The sequence below is a fragment of the Leptinotarsa decemlineata genome, unplaced genomic scaffold, assembly GCF_025532065.1.
Source record: "Leptinotarsa decemlineata unplaced genomic scaffold, Ldec_3_MD MMD2_tig00004307_RagTag_RagTag, whole genome shotgun sequence".
In the NCBI taxonomy this organism is placed as follows: Eukaryota; Metazoa; Arthropoda; class Insecta; order Coleoptera; family Chrysomelidae; genus Leptinotarsa; species Leptinotarsa decemlineata.
The window spans coordinates 16995697-17018609 of NW_027412606.1; the positions used below are offsets into that span (position 1 = coordinate 16995697).

General features: G+C 35.1%; 1 protein-coding gene across 5 annotated transcripts in view; it reads left to right on the plus strand.

Annotated features, from left to right (window-relative positions):
- Positions 1-21855, plus strand: part of Mp (collagen XV/XVIII-type protein multiplexin) — a 423852-nt gene extending 401997 nt beyond the window's left edge. For all 5 annotated transcript variants that reach the window (XM_074179083.1, XM_074179085.1, XM_074179086.1 and 2 more), the window contains 5 exons: positions 5916-6118; positions 7742-7864; positions 16232-16449; positions 20558-20884; positions 21714-21855. In XM_074179083.1, the coding sequence (XP_074035184.1) occupies positions 5916-6118; positions 7742-7864; positions 16232-16449; positions 20558-20884; positions 21714-21771 (929 nt within the window). In that variant the 3' untranslated portion in view covers positions 21772-21855. The remainder of the gene's footprint in view (positions 1-5915; positions 6119-7741; positions 7865-16231; positions 16450-20557; positions 20885-21713) is intronic.
- Positions 21856-22913: the final 1058 nt, after the last annotated feature.

Sequence of the window (22913 nt, forward strand, 5' to 3'; positions counted from 1 at the left end):
CAAATAACGTTTCATTGTTTCGAGTAGTGTTTAGCGAAATGTTGATAAATGTTGATAAATAAAGAAATGAACAAATAATCAACTGCAACTGTAGGATGATTCATATTTGAAAAAATGAGCTCTGAAGTTCAATATACAAATTCGCATTATTTACTGAGCTTTAGGCCTGAAAAAAATGAAAATACCCGAGGAAATCGTTAATATCAAACATAAACAACAACTTACCAATGACTAAAAAATATATGAAGAATGACATTTGAAAATGGATAGCTGTCATGTTTTGTTATTTCATTCAGCTTTCTTTCATCAAAGCAAAAACGGTATTCCCCTGAAGATTTTTCAACTAAAAGTACGGGACTATTAAAAGGGCTCCGAGATGTCTCTACAACATTAAGCTCAATCATTTCGTCCAGCTCAGTATTTAAAATTCTCAACATGTATGGTGACATCAAATATTGTTTTACTCGAAATGGTTCAGCGTCACCTATATCAATCGTTAACCTAATTTTATCAGTACGACCTAGACGAACTTCACTGCTTACTTCATTAATGAGTCGATTACTTGTTGAACTTTTCATTTGGTGATATTTCTGAAAGATCAGATAAATCTAAATTCTGACCATCAACAAGATCACTAGAAAACACTTGTACAGAATTATTCGTAACCACACTATGAACTTTCCAGCATCTATCCTTAAAATCAATTTTCATTTTGAACTGACTACAGAAATCACTACCGAAAATTAACGAATGATGAAGTGAAGGAACAACTACTGTAGGGACAATCTGTACAATATCGTCCACACTAACAGGTAAATCTACTATCCCTCAAACTGTTCAGTACCATCAACTGTTGTTACATATTTCATAGCAGAATAGTTGTTGGTATTGAGTTTTTTCAAAGAATTTAAAGATTTTTGGCTACAGACTGAGACGTTGGCACCACTGTCCATTAGGCAGATAATATCTTGATCAAAAATTTTAACAGAAATGTATGGTCTATTATCATAAGGCTTTTGAATAAAAAAAAAAGGTGAAACATTATTATTATTATCTGGTTGATAAAAATCCTTTACAGTAAGTTTTCAAGCATTCCCACCCTCAATATCAAAATTATTTTAATTCGATTGTTTATAAAAATGGTCTTTTGCTCTAGAAGATTGCGGAGGAAAATCCGAGCTTAATTGATTTCCCTCCTCATTTAGTTTACCTAACATTTTGTACAATCTCTGGAAGTCACATAGGGACAACCACATTTGAAACAAAATTTTTTAACTATACAATCTGTAGCCCTTCAATTTCTGAAAGTATGATTTGGTTGTAAGTAGCGCCAACATAAAACATGACTTGGACTAGAATTGGTAACATAAACCTGCTTATCTCTAGACTGATTCAAATTCGAATTTTTGTCATGTTTTTTTTTCTAAAAAATTTTCTTTGAGGTTTACTACTTCTCCTAACATTCCTGTCATAATGAGAAGACTGAATATCTGAAAGATGGACACGTTCAGAATCAATTAAACAATGAGTAGTTCTAAAATTTTGAGAACCTGAAGCTAAACTGAGTATATAAGCTTCCTCTAACTTCTTACATAACTTATTCAATGTTTCTAAACTACCTATCTCACTAAGAGCAAGACGTTTCCTATATTCAGCTTGGAGGCCTAACTTGATAAATCTGATTTTAGTTGGTTCCGCTGTATCTCGGCTAAGTCTACTAAATAACGTTTCCATACAAGCAATAAAAAGAACAATCGGCTCATTTCTACCTTGTTTTCTAGTTTTCATTTGATCCCAAATCTCATCATCATAATTGAAAACTAAAAAATCCTTCCTCAATTTATTTACTAAACTATCCCAATCATTGACTTGAGAACGAATCTGTCTGAACCAAAATGTTGCTTTACTAGTGAATAAATCACTAGCGGACTCAAAAAGATCTACCTTACTATGTCTGGCTCGTGCCAATTCTTCCACCCGTTCTAAAAATGATATTGAATTTTGTGGTTCCCCTTTAAATTGAATGTTTAATTTATACACTGGAAAAGATTTAGATGTACTCCATATATATCTTTGTTATATGGTCGAGCTTTCGAGAATGTTTATTCCCTTTATCAAGATATCTACAATAAAATTGATAACATTGAAGCAAAATTGTAAAACAATAGATAAAAAGTACTTACATCGATCAATTAAATACGGAAGCTCAGAAGGGCCGCATTTTTCTATTATTTGTTTCTTGAAAATTACGACATTCAATCTCGAAGTCTGGACATTCTCAAAATTCCGAGTCTAGAAATACTGACTTCAATTTCGTAATTTCGAAATCACGACTCCAAACTCGAAATTTCGATATGCGAAGAATAAAAACTCGAAGTCGTCTACACAATTTATTATCACCCTCAGATGTTAGAACGGTGAAACCATCAATCAGTACATGTTTCGAATCTTTATAGATTCACCATTAGCTAATTATTTGAAATTCATCACTGAATGAAGAACAACAAAACAATAGTTAATACAATGAAGTATAAAATACTTTCATGGAGAAGAAAATATTTTATAGTATAATGGAGAAAAGAAAATTGTTACCAAAGAACAAATGATCACAATGACATGTTAATAATAATACAATAATAGATACAATGAATGAAAATATGTGGCCCTTGGTGAATTGAATACAATTCTACAAATACTTCATGATCTTGTCTACTGTGTTGTGGATATGAAAAATGTATTCAAAGTCAACTTGTAGTCTTTCCTTGTCTTTCAGTATCTTCTGTTAACGGCCGTTTATTTTGGCTACTCGTTTCACACTTTTTCTCAATGAACTATAAGTTTATCATTGCTTTATTATTACATAAGATGTAGTACAACAGGTCATGAGCCCAGTAACTTATTCGATAATAATATGGAGAAGTGTTATTATCAAGAAAATTGGTAGGAGTACTCATTCTGAAAGAAGGCGTGCATAATGGCGGCGGCTCAACATGTAAGCGTGAACGTGAAACCATTTGATGGCACCGGTAATTTTTCAAACTGGTAAATTCGTGTAACTCGAGCATCGCAGTGAATTTAGTGCTAGATGCTATTGAGAAGACAATTCCGGAAGAAATTGATCCAGAATATGATAATTTCTACAAAAAGGACGCCATTGCTCGTGATATTATATTTCAGTGTGTGGCTGATAATATATTCGAAACAATCATGGACAAAGAAACTAAGGTGATGTTGAAGTCGCTCAAATCTACATTTGTCAAGTCAGGGATGTTAAGCCAGGTCCAGTTGCAGAGAACGTTGAGGAACACTCATTTCGATGAAAAAACCTCTCTTGGTGATTTCTTGACCGAGCTCGAGAGAACGTATCATGAATTGAAAAATGCTGAAAGCAAAATGGACGATCAAGAAGTTATAGTTCATCTTCTGTCAAGCTTGATTTCGTAAAAAATAAACTGTTATCAGAAGGTGAACGGATTGTGGAAAATTCCAGGTGTAGCTTTCAGTAGTTACAGGCAGATGAACAAGAACCAGAGTAATGGCAGAGGCAGCCATTCTGGTACCCATGCCCGCCAACAGGATCCATAAAAAAACGTGTGTGGAACTTTTCGTATAAAATGTTATTTCTGTTAAGCTCGAAGTCATATGAAGTTCCAGTGTCTCAAGAGAAATAGCGCCAATGTCACAAAACAAGAAGAGGCTTCATCTCAAGTGATTCGACAAAACGAAGAAGATTTATGTGAACTTGCAAATAAAAATGGAATAAAATTCATTACTGATAGGTGAGCAACATCCCACTTAGTTAAATCAGGTTATGACGACTAGACGAAGTTATGAATACGGAAGTGAAAGGACGTTTGCCTGTGATAACCAAAACAAATTTGTCCATTAAATTGGACTTTGTGAATGTCTTGCCTACATCTTCTCTCAGTAAAGCGTATAGAGAAAAAGGGATTTGCTATTGTGTTCGAGAACAGTTCTGTCATAGTGAAGCTATCATTATACAAGGAAAAAGTGTAGGCAATCTTAATTTTGTAACGTTCAAATTTGATACCAAAGCAGCTCTTGTTACAAATAAAAAATCATCCAACTTATGACACCGTCGAATGGGACACTGCAAGGTTTTCAAAAAAACTTGTGTGAGATCTTTCTCTAAGGGAAACAAGCTCGTACATCCTTTTTGAAAAGTATAGGTGGAGAACGGAAAGAGAGTTCTTCAGTGTATTTATAACGAGTGATGTATGTAGAAGTGAAGTGAATCTTCACTAATAGCTGTCAACCTATATAACAGAACTTCAAATTCTGTATTATTTGGCAAATACGAATATTTGGTTGTCAAGCGATTGCACATGTGGCAAAAAAAGATCGTACTGGTAAACTTGACTCTAATACTGAGAAATTAGTCATGGTAGGGTAATGTGGAAATAGTTATCGGCTATATGATTGAAGTCAAAACATTATAGTGAGTCCTCAATCTGTGGCATTTGATGGAATGATCAAGATGCCCGATAAAAAGAATTGCTATAGAAATTGGTGATTCGACACAGTTGACACCTGAAGATGACTCCAATTCAAATGAATGACTTTATGCGTGAAGACCAGAATGATACGCTACAGAAAGGAAGTGATGGTATTTGTAAAAGGCAAAGGATAAATATCTATATGAATAAGATGTCAATCTTATGATGGCTTCATCTGCTGGACATTAACCTTCAGAAGTACAATAAAGTCGTGAAAAAGCTGTTGAAAGTAATAATGGTTGAAAGGAAGCTGAAGATGTAAAACTTCATTCACTAGAGGAAAATCATACCTGGGAAATCATTGATTACAGATGGATTTTTACTGTGAAGGTGGTAAATGAAGAAACCCAGAAGGAAGCACGTTTGGTTGCGAGATGTTATCAGCAACCGACTTTGCAAGATATCTCTGCACCAGCAGCCAGACTGTTGACATTGAGGACCCTGGTAGCGGTTGCCACTGGAAAAAATTCACACATCTATCAGATGGACGTGAAATCTGCATTTCTCAAGAGTGAACTCAAAACATCAGTATACTTGAAGGCACCTGACAGTTCAAAAGTGACAGTTCAAAAGTTCAAAAGTGTTGGAATGATTATATGAACAGTCACTTGATTGATTTGAAATTTAAGAGATGTTACATATATTTCAATATGGGTAGATGCTTTTGTATTATAGTATCTCTGATGTTATCAGGATGAAACAAGAATTAATGAAAATTATGAATACGAGGGATTTGACAAGTGATAAAGCAACCTTTTTGGGCCTTGAAATTTTGAGGTAGATAAACAAACTTTATATTGGTCAAAAACATTTAAGAAAAAGTTTATCAATTATAATTATTTTTGGGATGGATGATCGTGAAATGTCGAGAATCCCAATGCAGCCAAAATTGAATCTGAAAGATTCAGAAAACGATAATTTCAAAGTACCATATACAGAGTTGATAGGCAGCTTGATGTACGTTATATTAGGGTAAAGGCTTGATTTATATTTTGTGGTATACTATATCGGATGATTTCAAAACTGCTTTCCAGAAATTCATTGAAAACTCCTGAAAAGTGGGACAAACTGAAAACTTTGGTATTTATTATATTTATTCATCTAAATCGAACGTAATCAATATGAGAACCCTTATTGAATTTACTGATGAATATGATTTTGAAATATATTTGGGAAAACGAAATTCGCAGGGTGGATTGAAAAAAACTTTCTTGGCGTACGTAAATCAAAATACAGATGAATTTTTTTATATATCCAAATATTTCATCTCGCAGAGTACGTTCCGATATATGTGCCAATTATATTATACACGTTAAACTGGTGGAACAGAAAGCATGAAGGAATTTCACCCATCAGATTTTTCGACATCACAAATTTTTATTTTCATCCATTCCGTAGGAAGAGCCACGGCGAGTCCTCCCGTCTTTCAGATTCCAGAAAATCAGCTTCCTTCAGCACAGATCGTTCCAGGAACGGTAACTTTTCAGGACCGCGCAGCTATGACTAAAATGTCATCGGTTAGTCCCGTGGGAACTTTGGCATATATCATCGAAGAAGAAGCATTACTCTTGCGTGTTAATAATGGCTGGCAATATGTTGCGGTAAGAGGCTTATTCATTCATAGATTATTTGTTTTATACATTTTATTTCTCATATTCGTAAAATGATACTTGAACTGAAATATATTTCTACATTTTTATACTAAAAATTCATACTACCGGTATTGATGTAATAATGATGAACCTAATGGAAAATTTCAATAATATGTTCATCGGAGCTTAGAGTATAATCAGTATGACAATATTGGTACTAAAATGATTCAGATTTTTCTGTGAAATGAAACAAACGCTCCTGAAATACAGTGCAATTATATTTTTTGGAAATTTTGATGAGAAACGCAAATGTCTCTATTTGTGAAACGATTGAACTTGTATTTGTGATGAGACTTCAAATAGAACTGACATTTCGTGTTCTACGATATTGATAGATAGAATTTGAACTTCTCGTGTAAAATTAATCTTGAAAAATAAGAAATGGAAATTCCTATATTTTTGTGCCACTTGTATCCGTTTGAGAATGTCCCTATAGAACGAAACTGCAGTCACAGGAAGAACGTATGAAGCCCGCATAAAGAAACACAAATATTGTTTTCAGAATGGAAAAATAAATTCCACATATGCCACTCACTTGATCACAGAAGGACATGAGTTCAAACAGGAATACAAGCCCCTCCATTTCCAGAAGAAAGTTTTGGAACTTAACCTGTTGGAGAGTATGGAAATGAATAATTCAAAAACTCTCAATATCTTATGAACCATAAAACTGAATTGAATAATTGGCCATTATTGAATCTGTTCATTTCCAGGTAGAATTAATTAGGCATACTTACGGTACTTTCGAAAAATGTATCTTTTTTGAACTTTTAACAGGCGTTCGACTCAAAGTAAAACTGGGGGTTGATCCTTCTAAATATAAACGAGCGAAGTTAGGCTCAGTAATCATCATGAGTCATCTCCTGATGACGCCAACTTGGTTGATGAAAGATGCAACCAAAAGTATTTTATGATAATATTGTGCGGAAGCAGTATTTTCATTGGGTTCTTCTAGGTTTCATATTTCCAAACCGACTTTGTGGTACAGTGTGACAAAGTCACCACACTGTATCGCAATCAGGTTTTTCAGAAGAAGTATATCAACTGTGAATGCCGTAACTTCTGCGACTGTGGACACTGTAGAGAATTACCAAAATGAACGTAACCAAACGTAAGATCTGCAACAAATTTCCTGATGAAAATTTCAAAATAATGTTTGCACAGAAACTATAATTTTCACAATGAAAAGAACTTATTTGCATGTTTATAGGTACTTTGAATCATCCAAGTCAGGCTTTGACTGATATATTTTACTCTTTCAGATCCTCAGCCATACTCTCAACAACACAGTGTGTTTGAGCATGTTTGTGTATGTATAAGATAGTCAAAATTCAAAAATCCAATCCAAAACTTCTCACATTAGAAATGATCAATAGGTCCCTTACAGTTCAATCTGGTTTTATTTTTTCATCACTAATACTAAAGATAAATAAGAATCTACAAAATATTGTCGACATGATTGTAAGATGAGAACGCTTGTAATATAAATGTATTTGAGAACGGTTATCTGAATCCTACTTAGATTGTACCTATCTCCTCAAAAACTGAAAATTTCAACTTTCATCATTACAGTTGGGATCGCTTCTTCATATTACAACATCGGCTCCACCAACAACAAGTAGTCCTCAAATTCGTCCTCCATTCGAAGCCAGTAACCTCATCAATCACATATCCAAACCAGTAGATGCTTCGCACGTGAGTATAATTATATATTTCAACTGTGAGCCTGAGTGACACTGACCAATCCAATTTGCCAAATGGTGAATATTCGAACTTTGAACTATACTGGTCTTGAACTATACTGAACTATACTTGAACTATACTGGTCAACTATTCTCAGAGTTGAACATTTCCACCATAACTTCTTCAAATTTTTCACAAGTTTATCCGGAAGTCTATGAGCCTTTTAGGCCAAAAGTTTTGGCATAGATGTTCCATGTCTGTGAATTCCACGTCACAACCGCTGGCCAAAAAAACCAATACATTTTTACAGATGACTGGAAACCACATGGTGCTGGCTAGCCTAGGTCCCGCACGTTCTGGCTGGCCTGGAAAACCTATATGATTTTAAGGTTCAAACCATAAAAATGAAAGAAGTTGTCATCCATCGAAATCGAACTGCGGTCACCTTGATGACAGGCTGGTTTGTTATTCCTGCGCTAACACTAAATGTGTAAGATGGACGCCGTGGTATAGGCGGGGTTGTTTTTTGTTTCGGATGAGGTGTCGTAGGGTATTGAGATGGATTGATAGTAGTTGGTTTAGGCCGATTTCGAAATTTTCTTCCACCACTCTCAACATTGAAATTACCTCTACATACGTCCAAGGTGACTTTGAGGAAGTGTTTTGATTTTTACCTTGAACGACCTTGACCGACGTCACAGGACCCAGGCAAGGTGACTTTAGGAAGGTGTTTTGGGTTTAACCTTGAATGACTTCTATTGATTCATGCAGCTATTTCAAAGATTGAAGAATTCAACCGTGAACGATTTTCAGCTGTATGAATGAAGAGGCTTTTGGAGTGCGTTTTCAGTTTGACTCCGAGTGCCCTTCGGCAATATTATATACCTTTGCTGAAGTGAACGCTTATTTAATATCTTTTCCTCCCTACTCCACTTTCTGAAAGACATATAAATGCATCAATAATCTGTGTAATACGAAGAAAGGTTTCGAAAAGGAACTAGGCATCATCAAAAAAGATCTTCAACGGAATGGTTAGTCCAAAGTGATGATGGAACAGATTCTGACTGGAAGACAGTGAGAGCCTCATAGACGAGAAGCCGCCACATTCAGTGCTTACCCTTCCCTACGTCAGAAGATTGTCGGAAGGAATGGAAAATACCATCCGTAGTAGCTCTATGAAAACCAGACCACCAAACGCAAACTGCAATTCCAAGAACTGCATTTACCGGTTACCCTGTAGGTGTGGCAAATGCTATGTGGTGAAACTGAGAAGCTATTAAAAGATCGCATTGCCACGCACAAGAGAAACACATAACGAGGAGAAACCAGCAAATGAGAATCAGCGATGCAGGTTTGGTTTCATCAACATAATATCAAGTGGTTCCAAGGTGAGGGGTAACGACTTTGTTACCTAAAATTTGAAAACGGCTTCTGAAATTGCGCTGAAGGCAACATGCAGATATACTAAGGTTGCAGATGGAAAAATAAAATGTTAACATCAAATTAAAAAATCTGAAAATTGATGAAATTTCACCACTCTCACCAATTTTCGCAGGATTATCAGTGTTGGGTATTCCAGCTGGCGCTACAGCTGGCATAACCAAAGCAGTTCGAGGAGCAATAGCCAGTACGGAGTATTTTGTATTTTTGTGAATTGATTATTCATGCGTGACGATCTGGATGGTCGACATGGTCCGGGGACGCATAGGGGAAAGTGGTGTTTCAGTAAATTTCTCTGATAGTTTTGTCGATTCAGCCCCACGCAAAGAATTGAATCGCTATTTCATTCGTGGATTGAGTCCTGCCAATACTATTCTTGATAACTATATACCTCAGAAGTGGATCAACACAATGTGGTGTGGTAATTTGTGTCACAAGTTTCTCCAGAATGACACATAGAGATTACACCAATGCAGAACAGGAAAAGCATCACGAGAATGACCATTCATTGACCGCATATTCCAAAGTACCCACTTCACAGTAAAGAGCAACTCGCCGATATGGCAAAAGAGGTGTTGATTGGGTGTGCATCATATGGAATTCCATCTATATTGGATGAACTACCACGAAACTTACAAAATGTTATCGAAGTCTTGAAGTATCAGTACTGAAAGGACCATTACAATAATTCCAGCAGAAGTGATTCCGATTGTCCATTTATGAGGAAATTTTGAAGTGAATGATGTTAATGTTACCACACATGATGAAATGAATGAGTTGAATAGACCACCCATAAGGCGACGGTTATTCTACAATTTCTGCTACTACCATTCGATGCCGATGTGTTTGGCAATGATGAAACTCATTAATCAACATTGCTTGTGTCTACATTTTGCTATTGGCACCCGATGTGGGCTACCAAAATATGTCCATGAATCTTTTATATAGGGTGTCATCTGACTTGGGTCACCCCTATCTTTGAATTTTTAAATATGGACCTGTATTTTTTGTTGTAGTTTTTGGATTGTACACTTTCACTTCATACTGAGAAATTAAATTTCATTCTATATTTCTGTGAAAATTGCTATTGTGTTTTTATTCAACTCAGTCAACCAATTTCCAGGTCCGTAATTCAAAAGGGAATAATTCACACAATTATAATCAAATATTACCGAAACATTTCGAAATATAAAATAAAATTTAATTTCTCAGTATGAAGTGAACGCCTACAATCCAAAAACTACAACAAAAAATACAGGTCCATATTTAAGAATTCAAAGATGGGGGTGGCCCAAGTCAGATGACACCCTGTATAAAAGATTCACGGACATATTCTGGTAGCCGATATCGAGTGCCAATAGCAAAATTTAGACAGATTTTCAATATATCTGCGGATGAAGAGGATATAGGCAAAAAAATAATTTGGTATTTTTTGGTTTTCCTGTATGTCTCTAGAACCAAAAGAGCTATATTCGATTTTTTTATATCATTGAATATGTCTCTGAAATACGCAACTTTGCCCTGATTTAACTGACACTCTATCTCTTATTGTTTAGGAGATCCCCATGTACAGAAACGAATTTGAATAGCCCATAGCATTCCATTCAAAACGAGCCATCCTGAATAACTTTTGGTACAATGATTTGCAGAAAAAATAAAAAAATACTTCAACCATAGTATTCAGGAAGGCACATTTTGACATATTCACCTTTGATGCTACTTCCCTATCGCACCAACAGAGCATGTCACCAATTTTTTTTCAATGGATCACCCTATATTTTTTCGCATTATCAGATTCTCCATGATGAACAGATTTCAACAAAGTGTGAAAACATATGGTCTGAAGCCTATAGTTCGGGAGCTACAAATTATTTGAGTTGAAAAGGAGTCACCCTGAATTCGTTTTGGAACAACGATTTTCAGGAAAAATAAAAAAACTCCTCAACAATAGTATACAGGGAGACCCATTTTGACATATTCACATTCGATATAACTTTCCCTATCGCACCCCTAGGGTACGTCACCATTTTTTTCAATGGATCAATTGTTTTGCATCATCAGATGTTTCATGATGAAGCTCATAGTTTGGAAGCTAAAAATTATTCGAGTTCAAAACAAGCCACTCTGTATAAACTGTTACCTAGGTTTCATAGGTGTTTTTGTATCTGTCCCGTTCTACAATAACGATTACCTACCAGGTGAAGTTACAATTGAGGTTTCTAAAATAGTGACTTTGTACTACTAGAATGAAAATAGTGCCAGAGCTGCTGCCCGTATGTTCAATGATTTGATCGCCGTTGACGTCATTCAACAATTCCTGAGTGATGCACATGCGACAGTTTTTTTTGTCACAACTCAGCAATTTTGTAACGAACTTCTTCGCTCACGCTTCTTGCTCAAAATTTCCGAAAAAATTGCGTGGTATGAAACAACCGATATGCCGACATCCTCAGTAACTCCTATAATAGCATTCGACGATTCTTCATAACGGTTTCTTCACTTCCTCAACATTTTCATCGGTTGTTAATGTGCCGAGGCATACAGGTTGAGCGTGATCATTCAAATCTTCTTAACCTCCTGTGAAAAGCTTGTACTTATTGGTAAACATTTTTCTGCACTTTTTTCCTTGAACGGTATCAACACTCAAGTAAAAAACTCCTTCATTGGCTAGAAATGTAATGAGCAAGTCCATTCGCTCTGTGACATGAATATCACGTTTCATATGTTCTTCTGCACAAAGTTTTTTCTACGAGATTTCACCGCTCGCCGGGGCTTCGATGAACAAAGACTGGGACGTGCATTGATGGGCGACTGGCTCTATTCCTTACACTTGTGAACTTCCAATAATATAAGACTTCTCCCAATATTTCCATATGACAGCCTAGCAGAACACATCTCCTATTCGGCAACCATTTTGATTCAAGTATGCCCCATTCTCAACTAGCAAATCAGCTTGTAGAACTCAATACACGACCAACCCTCACACCTGAATTTACCCCTTCACCACATAAGATAACCAATAACACTGTATGACTCCTTTAATAATGGAATCAGCTCACCAATGATATCACACTTTAATGTTTACCCGAAAACGTCCAACCCCAAAACTCCATTTCATCCTGACAACCAATAATACTCTGTATGTCCCTGTTCCAATATGGTGGCAGCAAGCCATTGATGTTCCAGTCTTGAGCTCACCCACTACAACCTCAATATACCCCGACACAAAGAACACCTCCGCCCATGCCACCGTGACCATGCTACTCATTCTTTCGGTTCGCGATGTTTAGGGGGATATAGTACGCACAAATTAAGATAAGCTTCTAATGCGCCCTAGAAGATAGTTTTTTGTCACACAAACTGATTATGTATATAAAATAAACTAATAATATAATGGGTGTTATTGTGTGTCGATAAATTGGTTACTGACAGATCTACAAGGTATCACAAACCTCTAACAAAATTCGAAATCTCTGTTATCTTAACAGTTATAGAAAAAAGTTATTTTAAGCACAACTAAGATCGATGTGTCATTATATGGTGACAACCTTATGTTATATTTTTATAGAACGCCCTATATTCAATTGCATTCATAGAATATAAATAACATAACATATAACATTAAACAATGTTAGAATAAAGTAACATTGAAAACGATACAAATTATGAAGAATCCTAAGAAATATTATGCTTATTGTAATCACTAAATTACATTTCAAGAGTTCAATTTTTTTTCAAAAAAGGAAAGTCACTGTCGTCGCGAACGTGGGAAAGCATTCCGATTAAAAACTAAGTATCCGATATTAATCGATACAAACACAAGCAAACTATCAGAGATTTAAGACTATTAATTAAGAACAGCACTATAAAATTTTCATTGAAATATCCGGTTCCCTTATCAATTTTTACAAATCATTCAATTGTGATTGACTATTCATTTAAAAAATATGTTCATTTAATGAATATAGTTATTCAATATAAAAAAAATAATCACAGAATTGGTTACCCCAAACTCAATAAATATTATTGGACTGGAATTTAAACTTTTCACCATGAATAAAGTGTCCAATCCACTTTTTTTAGTTTTATAGTAATCATACACAGTTAATATTACACGTTTTTTCTCACTCATTTTGAAGTTATAAAATTGGCTTATCAACTTATAACTCCACTCACGACTCAACTTATAACTTATCGCCTGACTCAAGACTATTTACTTCTGGCTGTTGCGCTACTGATGCGAAATATAACTTGAGTGAGCAGAGTCTTTCAACACAGAACGATTTTACGTTTCTGCGCCGACTCATTTTAGTTGGCGTCCACTATACAGCGCTAGCGCCGAGCTAAGGCAAATGCCTCTCATGGAGGCAACCGCGATTCGATTTCAAGCGAGGATTATTTTTTTTCATTCATCGGATTCGACGAACTGTAAAATCGTATGAGAGATTTAGGTCATCTAGAATGAATGAAGTTTCTTTAAAGTTATTTTTCGCTATAGAATATTTTCGCAGAAAAGTATATGGAAAATATTATAGAATGTTTCATATACTCATTATCTTGCATGTAATTAATCTTTTATTTTGCCATTTTGCTGCAGTGGTATCTGAAAATGGTGAGTTGCATGACATAAATGGAAATATAAGTAATTCAGAGACTCATTCGGAAATATTATCAAATATTCCTATATTTCAACTTTGATTCTCTTTCAGAATGATGAAAATGAATTAGTAATCTCCCAGGATTATTTGAATGTAGAATGTTCCTGTGAAAATGGTTTTCAAATATCCATTTTCCAATGTTTTCAGGATTTTTATTCGAATGAATCACTTGCTTCGGTAATTATAATATCGCGTTATTCAGATATTACACCAATTGTTGAATTCATCATGTGAAACAGAAATTTTATAATTGATTTTGAGGACATTTTTTTGAGGAGACTCTATTTCTCACTGTCCATGGTTACATAACCCTCCAGAAACTTAAAATATAATGCTAAATCAATCGAGAATCTGCTGAAGTATACTGAAGTGCAAACTGAAATGATCACATCCAAAAGTTACTGTGTTATAAAGACCACTGAAGTGTCCAATTAGTCAATAACTTTTTGTATGCATAGAGTTTGCTTACGGATTGAAAAAAATCGATTTAAAAAAAATTAAAACTCATACTTAGCTTTCTTTAGTGGTCGACGTTTCGGAACAAAATCTTTTTTCGTTTTCAATGCCTAACATTCTTCCAACATACATCCAAAGGATGAAATATCCAGATGTTATATGCGATTGTCATATGGAAACATATACTGGATGTTTTTCGAAAATTCAGTTGAGGTTTTTATTTCCTTTTTCAACCTCTCTTTTTTTGTTTTTTGCATGAGTTTCTTTGGTAAAAATTTTTGTTTCACTTCATTCTATAGCGTTATCACCAGATGATTTTAGAATATGCTCCGCCATCCCCGGATCTGCCTTCTCCTCATTATATTCACGATGCTCCTTTTTTTCTCGCATCTATAGGTCTTTAGGTTTCACCAATATAACTTTTTCCACAGGAACAAGACAACATATACTGTTATGTTTACTGCCTTGGTAATAAATCGTAATTGGGGAGAAATAAATAAAGTTTTACTGCGTTGTTGTAAACTTTTTTCTCATTCAATGTAAAATTTCTTCAGAATTATTTTCAAAATTGAAAAGATGAAAGATATTAGAGATCATCCTTCAATACATACTAATTTACCCCTCAATAACCCTAATCATATTTGGTTATAACCAACAGCATGATAGGTTTTGGTGTTGAGTCTTCAACAACAACAACGTTTGAAAATAACGGTATTAATGTCTGACAGTACTGATTTACAAATTAGATATAGTCGTACAGTGAAAATTTTAATATAGAAAATTTATGAACTACCACGTCGATCGAAATTAGATATTCATGAGAATTTGGGGCAGGAAATGTACATGAGTATTTTTCTATTGAAGGAATGCCAACAGTGGACACGTGGTGTTTTTCTGTATATTTCTAGGTGTTTCTAAAAGAAGTATTCACAAAATGAAAAGATTAGTGGCCAGGACCTATAAAAACCCAAGGAATCCCCCTGTTGATCAACATTGGATATTGTAACTTCAAGCGGAGAAAAAGACTAAACTACATGGATATTTATTCATTGAAGAAATACCAAGAGTAGAAAAATTTGCGCAGCTTCACAAAAATAACCAGATTATCAAATGACGAGCCAAAGTGTAGTTTGAAAAATTATAAAACAAGTGGATTTTCAGTGGAAAAACATATAGCAAAAAATCTATTTCATTATAACGATGTATGTCGGCGTGAAGGAGAACATATTTACGGAGTATTCGAAAAGCCAGGACAAAAAAATATCATTTGAATGAAATTGTGTTGAATGAAGGACACGTGTTATCATGTAGGGAGTTTTGCAGGATTTGTTAAAGGTGGCCTCCTACTTTGATTGCTAAGCGAAGTTGAAACTACCACAAAGACATCACTGCCGAAGTCATCGTAGATCAGTTACATATGTTCATCATATGTATATTTTTTAACATTAAATCCATTTTTCTGATCTTTCATCTTTCGTATTCTGAAATATAGAGGTTTTTTTCAAGGATCTATTTTTTCAAAGATACGCCTGTGACAGACCATATACAGATATTACTTGGGGGTGAGACCCATAAAAATAATGTAATAATATGGTTACCCCACCTGTGTCGAGACAAAGTAGCCATTCTCAATGAAAATTCAGTATAAATGAGCAACATTTGCAAAAAACATGCTGTAAGGGTTTGTAACAAAAAGGATCACAGAAATAAATGCGCATTCGCCATTCTGATCACCCTTAATATAGTTTCGATCACTTTCCAGTTATAAAATAGAGCATTTGCATTTGTTCCTTTGCAGATAATAAAATTTTATTTTTTCTTAAAGATACGATTAGCCGCCCTGAACGAGGCGTACGCCGGTGATGTGCATGGAGTACGCGGAGCAGATTATGCGTGTTATCGTGAAGCGAGAAGAGCCGGCCTCCGAGGAACCTTCAGAGCGCTGTTATCATCGAGGGTGCAAAATATAGATTCTATAGTGCGGCAGGCTGACAGGATACTTCCTGTCTCCAATCTGAGAGGAGAGGTTCTTTTCAACTCATGGTACGGATAAAAATGTTTTTCAAATGCATCATGATTTAATGAAATGAGAACCCAGGAATTTATAGATGCCTAGGTTCTCATTTCATTTATATGAATATGAAAATCAGATAGGTAAGTGAGTCTGGAGAGTGAGTATATTCGATCCACCACTACAATCCATGAGTAGTCGACTTGGCGAAAGATCTTTTAAGGAAGCTGGCGAGAGTGACCCTGTCAAATAGGTACTGAAAACCTTATTCGGTCTGCGGCGGAACAGGCACAATTTACATGCTCCGCTAGCAGGTCGTAAATTAAGAGGTCTTCATCGGCGGATAAGCAATAAAAATGTGTGGCTTGGGAAAAAGTTCTCCTCTGTTGCATTTCAGAAATATGCTCTCTCATGAGTAATAACTGCACCTACTAACAAGGAGACGTCCTCCTGATCCTCTTCGATAGCCTGTAGCTATCTAGGTCATATTGAATAACTCTGTAATCATATATTTCATTGGAGTTGTCGGGAGATGTAGGTGCAAGATTTAGATAAGATCATTGGACTTGGAAGTTTTCCATTTTATCTATTAAAGAGGTTCTTAAAAATTATGAAACTTCCTATAATGATGAGGTTAAAATGAGTCTATATATAATATATATATATATATATATATATATATATATATATATATATATATATATATAAAAATCTAGAAAGGTTAATGCAGTCAAGCTGCTGGAAAATAATTCCATGAAAATCAAAAAATGAATAGATTAGTACTCTTTGATCATTCCCATATTGATTTCAATTTAAGAGCCACCGGTATACAGCTGTTTCAGCCTATTGGGCATCGTCAGTACCGGGCAGGCGGTCCTCGATTGAAGACAAAATCAGAAAAAACCAAGAAAGTACTTGATAAAAATAGCTGCGTAAACGCAAGCGAAACATAAGTGGAACCACCTATTGGTGTGACACCCAAGTCAATTTGCCAAGTTTTTATGTCAGTGTTGGTGGTTTGACCAATCAACCGACAACTGCGGTAGCAGAAATTTGGGAAGCTAACCTGAAATGCCATCGGAAAACGAATCCACATGTTTCTAGAAATGATATGAAATCTAGAAAGGTTAATGCAGTCAAGCTGCTGGAAAATAATTCCATGAAAATCAAAAAATGAATAGATTAGTACTCTTTGATCATTCCCATATTGATTTCAATTTAAGAGCCACCGGTATACAGCTGTTTCAGCCTATTGGGCATCGTCAGTACCGGGCAGGCGGTCCTCGATTGAAGACAAAATGAGAAAAAACCAAGAAAGTACTTGATAAAAATAGCTGCGTAAACGCAAGCGAAACATAAGTGGAACCACCTATTGGTGTGACACCCAAGTCAACTTGCCAAGTTTTTATGTCAGTGTTGGTGGTTTGACCAATCAACCGACAACTGCGGTAGCAGAAATTTGGGAAGCTAACCTGAAATGCCATCGGAAAACGAATCCACATGTTTCTAGAAATGATATGAAATCTAGAAAGGTTAATGCAGTCAAGCTGCTGGAAAATAATTCCATGAAAATCAAAAAATGAATAGATTAGTACTCTTTGATCATTCCCATATTGATTTCAATTTAAGAGCCACCGGTATACAGCTGTTTCAGCCTATTGGGCATCGTCAGTACCGGGCAGGCGGTCCTCGATTGAAGACAAAATGAGAAAAAACCAAGAAAGTACTTGATAAAAATAGCTGCGTAAACGCAAGCGAAACATAAGTGGAACCACCTATTGGTGTGACACCCAAGTCAACTTGCCAAGTTTTTATGTCAGTGTTGGTGGTTTGACCAATCAACCGACAACTGCAGTAGCAGAAATTTGGGAAGCTAACCTGAAATGCCATCGGAAAACGAATCCACATGTTTCTAGAAATGATATGAAATCTAGAAAGGTTAATGCAGTCAAGCTGCTGGAAAATAATTCCATGAAAATCAAAAAATGAATAGATTAGTACTCTTTGATCATTCCCATATTGATTTCAATTTAAGAGCCACCGGTATCCAGCTGTTTCAGCCTATTGGGCATCGTCAGTACCGGGCAGGCGGTCCTCGATTGAAGACAAAATGAGAAAAAACCAAGAAAGTACTTGATAAAAATAGCTGCGTAAACGCAAGCTTCCCAAATTTCTGCTACCGCAGTTGTCGGTTGATTGGTCAAACCACCAACACTGACATAAAAACTTGGCAAGTTGACTTGGGTGTCACACCAATAGGTGGTTCCACTTATGTTTCGCTTGCGTTTACGCAGCTATTTTTATCAAGTACTTTCTTGGTTTTTTCTCATTTTGTCTTCAATCGAGGACCGCCTGCCCGGTACTGACGATGCCCAATAGGCTGAAACAGCTGTATACCGGTGGCTCTTAAATTGAAATCAATATGGGAATGATCAAAGAGTACTAATCTATTCATTTATATATATATATATATATATATATATATATATATATATATATATATATATATATATATATATATATGAAATTGAGAAAGGTTAATGCAGTCAAGCTGCTGGAAAATAATTCCATGAATATCAAAAGATAAATAAATACGTACCATTCTTATCATTCCCATATTGATTTCAATTCAAGAGCCATCGGTGGACAGCTGTTTCAGCCTATTGGGCATCGTCAGTACCGGGCAGGCGGTCCTCGATTGAATACAAAATGTGAAACACCAAGAAGAGTACTTGATTAAAAATTAAAATCAATGAGGGAATGATCATAATGACACTTATTCATTTATCTTCAAATGTATATTTGAAGATGAATATATATTTAGCGTAACGCTAAATGCACACACACCGATTTTGGACAGCCGATTTTATACCGGTCATCCAAATTCCAATAGTGAGTCACATGTGGCAACAGGACCTTGCACACATGCTTACCGGTGATCGACGCCGGTAAAATATCGGCCGATTTTATACTGACCGTTCAAAATCGGTGTGTGTGCAACTAGCGTTACGCTAGTTGCACACACACAGTACACCCGGTACTGCCGGCGATACAGTGACAGTGGACGGCTGCTCACCGGTATTTTACCGGCGGCGATCACCGGTAGGCATGTGTGCAAGGTCCCGTTCCCACATGTGGTTCACTATTGGAATTTGGACGACCAGTACAAAGTCGGCCGTCCAAAATCGGTGTGCGTGCAACTAGCGTTACCTTATTATCAGGAGTTACATTGACATCTCAACGGCAACGGATGCCGCAACAGGAATAATTTGGTTGAGAGTGTGTTCTAGAAATTTACGTTGACGTTTTAAATCCAACGGAACTTTTTGTTGATGATAAAAGTGCTATAAACTTGGACACCTCAACGGCAACGGATGCTGCACTAGTAATAATTTGATTGAGAGTGTATTTTAGAAATTTACGTTGACATTTCAAATCTAACGGAATTTTTTGTTTATAATAGAAGTGCTATGAACTTGGTGAGCAATAATGATCATCACAAACGAACAAAACACACAGATGTCAAGTACCATCACATAAGAAATGATGTTTCAGAAAAAATATCACGTTTCTTTACACCTAATTAGAAAAGCAGTTGGCAGATATTTTAACCAAGCCTTCAACCACGAAAAAAATATTCAAGAAATCGAAGTGAACAAAGATTGGGACTGTTGCAGAAATCCATTTTTACTCCATTTGATAGATCTTGTTTTTGATGATTCCTTAGAAATGGTTGTTGGTGAAGTATCTTATGTTGTTTTTAATATATCAAATGTATCGTTTTGAAGTTGATGAATAAAACCTGGTTTAGTAGAGTTCACAGTTCGATTTCCTACAAATTACAACAGTAATTTCGTACAGTTCATCATAACTACCAATTTGATGACATCAATAATCTTTTTGTCTCTATGTGTAACTCAATTATTAGTGAAATTTGATTTCAGGCATAATTCTTGGCAATGTAATGCCCATGCTCATAACTGTCCATTGAGTTTTATATGAATTTTAATTATTGTATCGTTGAGAATTTTGGATTTTGTGTAAAATTTGAACCTTGATTCACCTGAAGAAGGAATTAATCAGCCGCACTCATGTGACAGGCAATTTAATAACTTTTAACACCAATATTCATGATTCAAGGTTAGAAATGTTCCGAGGAGACGGCGCCCCTTTCTCCCAGCCTCCCCGGATCTACTCTTTCAACGGAAAAAACGTTTTGACTGATTTCTCGTGGCCCCATAAAGCTGTGTGGCATGGCGCCCTTCTGAATGGTGAAAGAGCTCTAGACATATCATGCGACGCCTGGCAGGCGTCTTCTGGGGAAAAATTTGGCTTAGCTGGCAATCTGAAGGGACTCAGGTTGCTTGAACAGACCCCCTATAGCTGCGACAAAAAACTTATTTTATTATGTATTGAAGCCACCACCGAACGTTTCACCCAGAGAAGGAGAAGAGATACAAAGTGCAGGTAAGATTCATGGTTCGATATATAAACAGCTGTCTACCTGTGGCTCTTGTGTTTTTTTTTTAAATTTGAAGAAGCATAATGACAGAAATGACATGACATTTGGAAACACTTTTTGTGCTTGCAAACCGTGATGCCAACTTTCATCCTAACCAGGATTGCCATTTTTGTTTCAATATGACATTTGACAGAAATAGAACAGTGAGTGAGTGTGTGTAAATCTGCAGCTATGAAATCAACCTGGCTGATATTCATGAATTATATGTGACTCTTGTGGCGAAATCATGCATCTTCCTCAAGACTTTATTCATCGTCACTGTCATAATCAAAAATGAACCAATGAAATCAAATATTCGAATATAATTGTCCCTGAATTTTAATACGTAATGCTCCCACAAAAATTTACAGGTTTGGTTTGATATTATTATTATGATAATACCTAGACTCTAACTGTGCGTAGACTACTCAAGTGAAAAGTAAATCAAATCAAACTCACCAAAACAATGAACAGATACAAGAGGACAGAATAAAAAATGAACCACCCTACTGACAACTGGATATGATAATAATTTTTTGTGAAGGAAGCCTATACAGAGTATTCAACGAAAGTCAGATATATATATATATATATATATATATATATATATATATATATATATATATATATATATATATATATATATATTTCCACAAAAATTATTCATTTCTAAAAATTTCCCTTTCAATACGAATTTTTAAGTATTGTTTTTCATATTTGGAAAAATAATTTTCATTTTTCATGAAAATAGTTTTCATAGAAAAAATAGAAGATTCAAACTTGTTTTTTTTTCAGGGAAGAAGATTTTCTGGATGAAGAGGGATATCAAAAATTCCTCAATTCTATTATTTGAATCTTCGTGTGTACTGGGAATAAAAAAATTACCAAGTTCCATCCAGATATAATTGTGTCGTCATAATAAAATAGATATAAGAAATTGCGTCGTTTTTCATTCCATATGTGATCAGTGTACGTCGATCGATCTCACGGCGCACCTCTCAAGTGTAATATACGTACTGGATCAAGGATATTTGACATGGAGTTATTAGTAATATTCAACGACCGAAGTGAAGAGAAGATGAAAAGTGTATATTTTAGGCATAGTATATAATTCAAATTTTCATTACTATTCAGTATTATCGATTTCTGTATGTTTAAAAACAATTTCAAATTTTGTCAAATTCTCTAAATGAAGCATTTTGTGTTCAACAGCTACGATCAAGTATAGAAAATATTCACTTAATACAAAGAATCCTCGTCATCATTATACTTCATGTATAAATTCTTTTTGCAATAGTAGGATCAAACATATACAAATTTTGAAATTTTGAACAAATCTGTCACAGTACAAATTCCAAACAAAATTATTCAGGTTTTCTCTAAAAAATCCCCATAGTTTCAATAATTTTTTTCTTTTTGAAACTACTGCCTCTCACAATTATATTTTCATTCATTATCTTTAGTATGTATACACACTTTGACCTAGATGAACAAAATCATGGAATTTCAAGATAAAGGTGGATTATTGAATAAGAAATATTGAAAAAATATGAAAATGTGAGATATCATGTTATGAGGGTTACAAAGTACTAAAGAATAACTGATTTGTCAATTTACTGAATCATATAAAATTTATCAATCAAAACGATCAATCATTTATGAATTTGGTTTCATTTTTTTAGTTTTTTTTTATTTTTAGGCTTATTATCGACACCCATCCCCAGAATACATATTTCAAATATGTATCGAGTTCACTGTAATATTGTTAGCTATATCTCATGAATAACAGTCAGAAATTAAATTGACATCTCTCGTGTATACATTTTTATTTCATGACTTTATTCTTACATTAGCTGTTGCTACTCCTTCATTCGCATGGACTACCTTATTTTCGGTTTTTTAGATTTTCTCACAGCAAAAAGTTCTCGTATATCTACCCATTATCAAGTTATAAGATAATCTTTTTACAAAATACTGAATTATAGTTCACTGAAT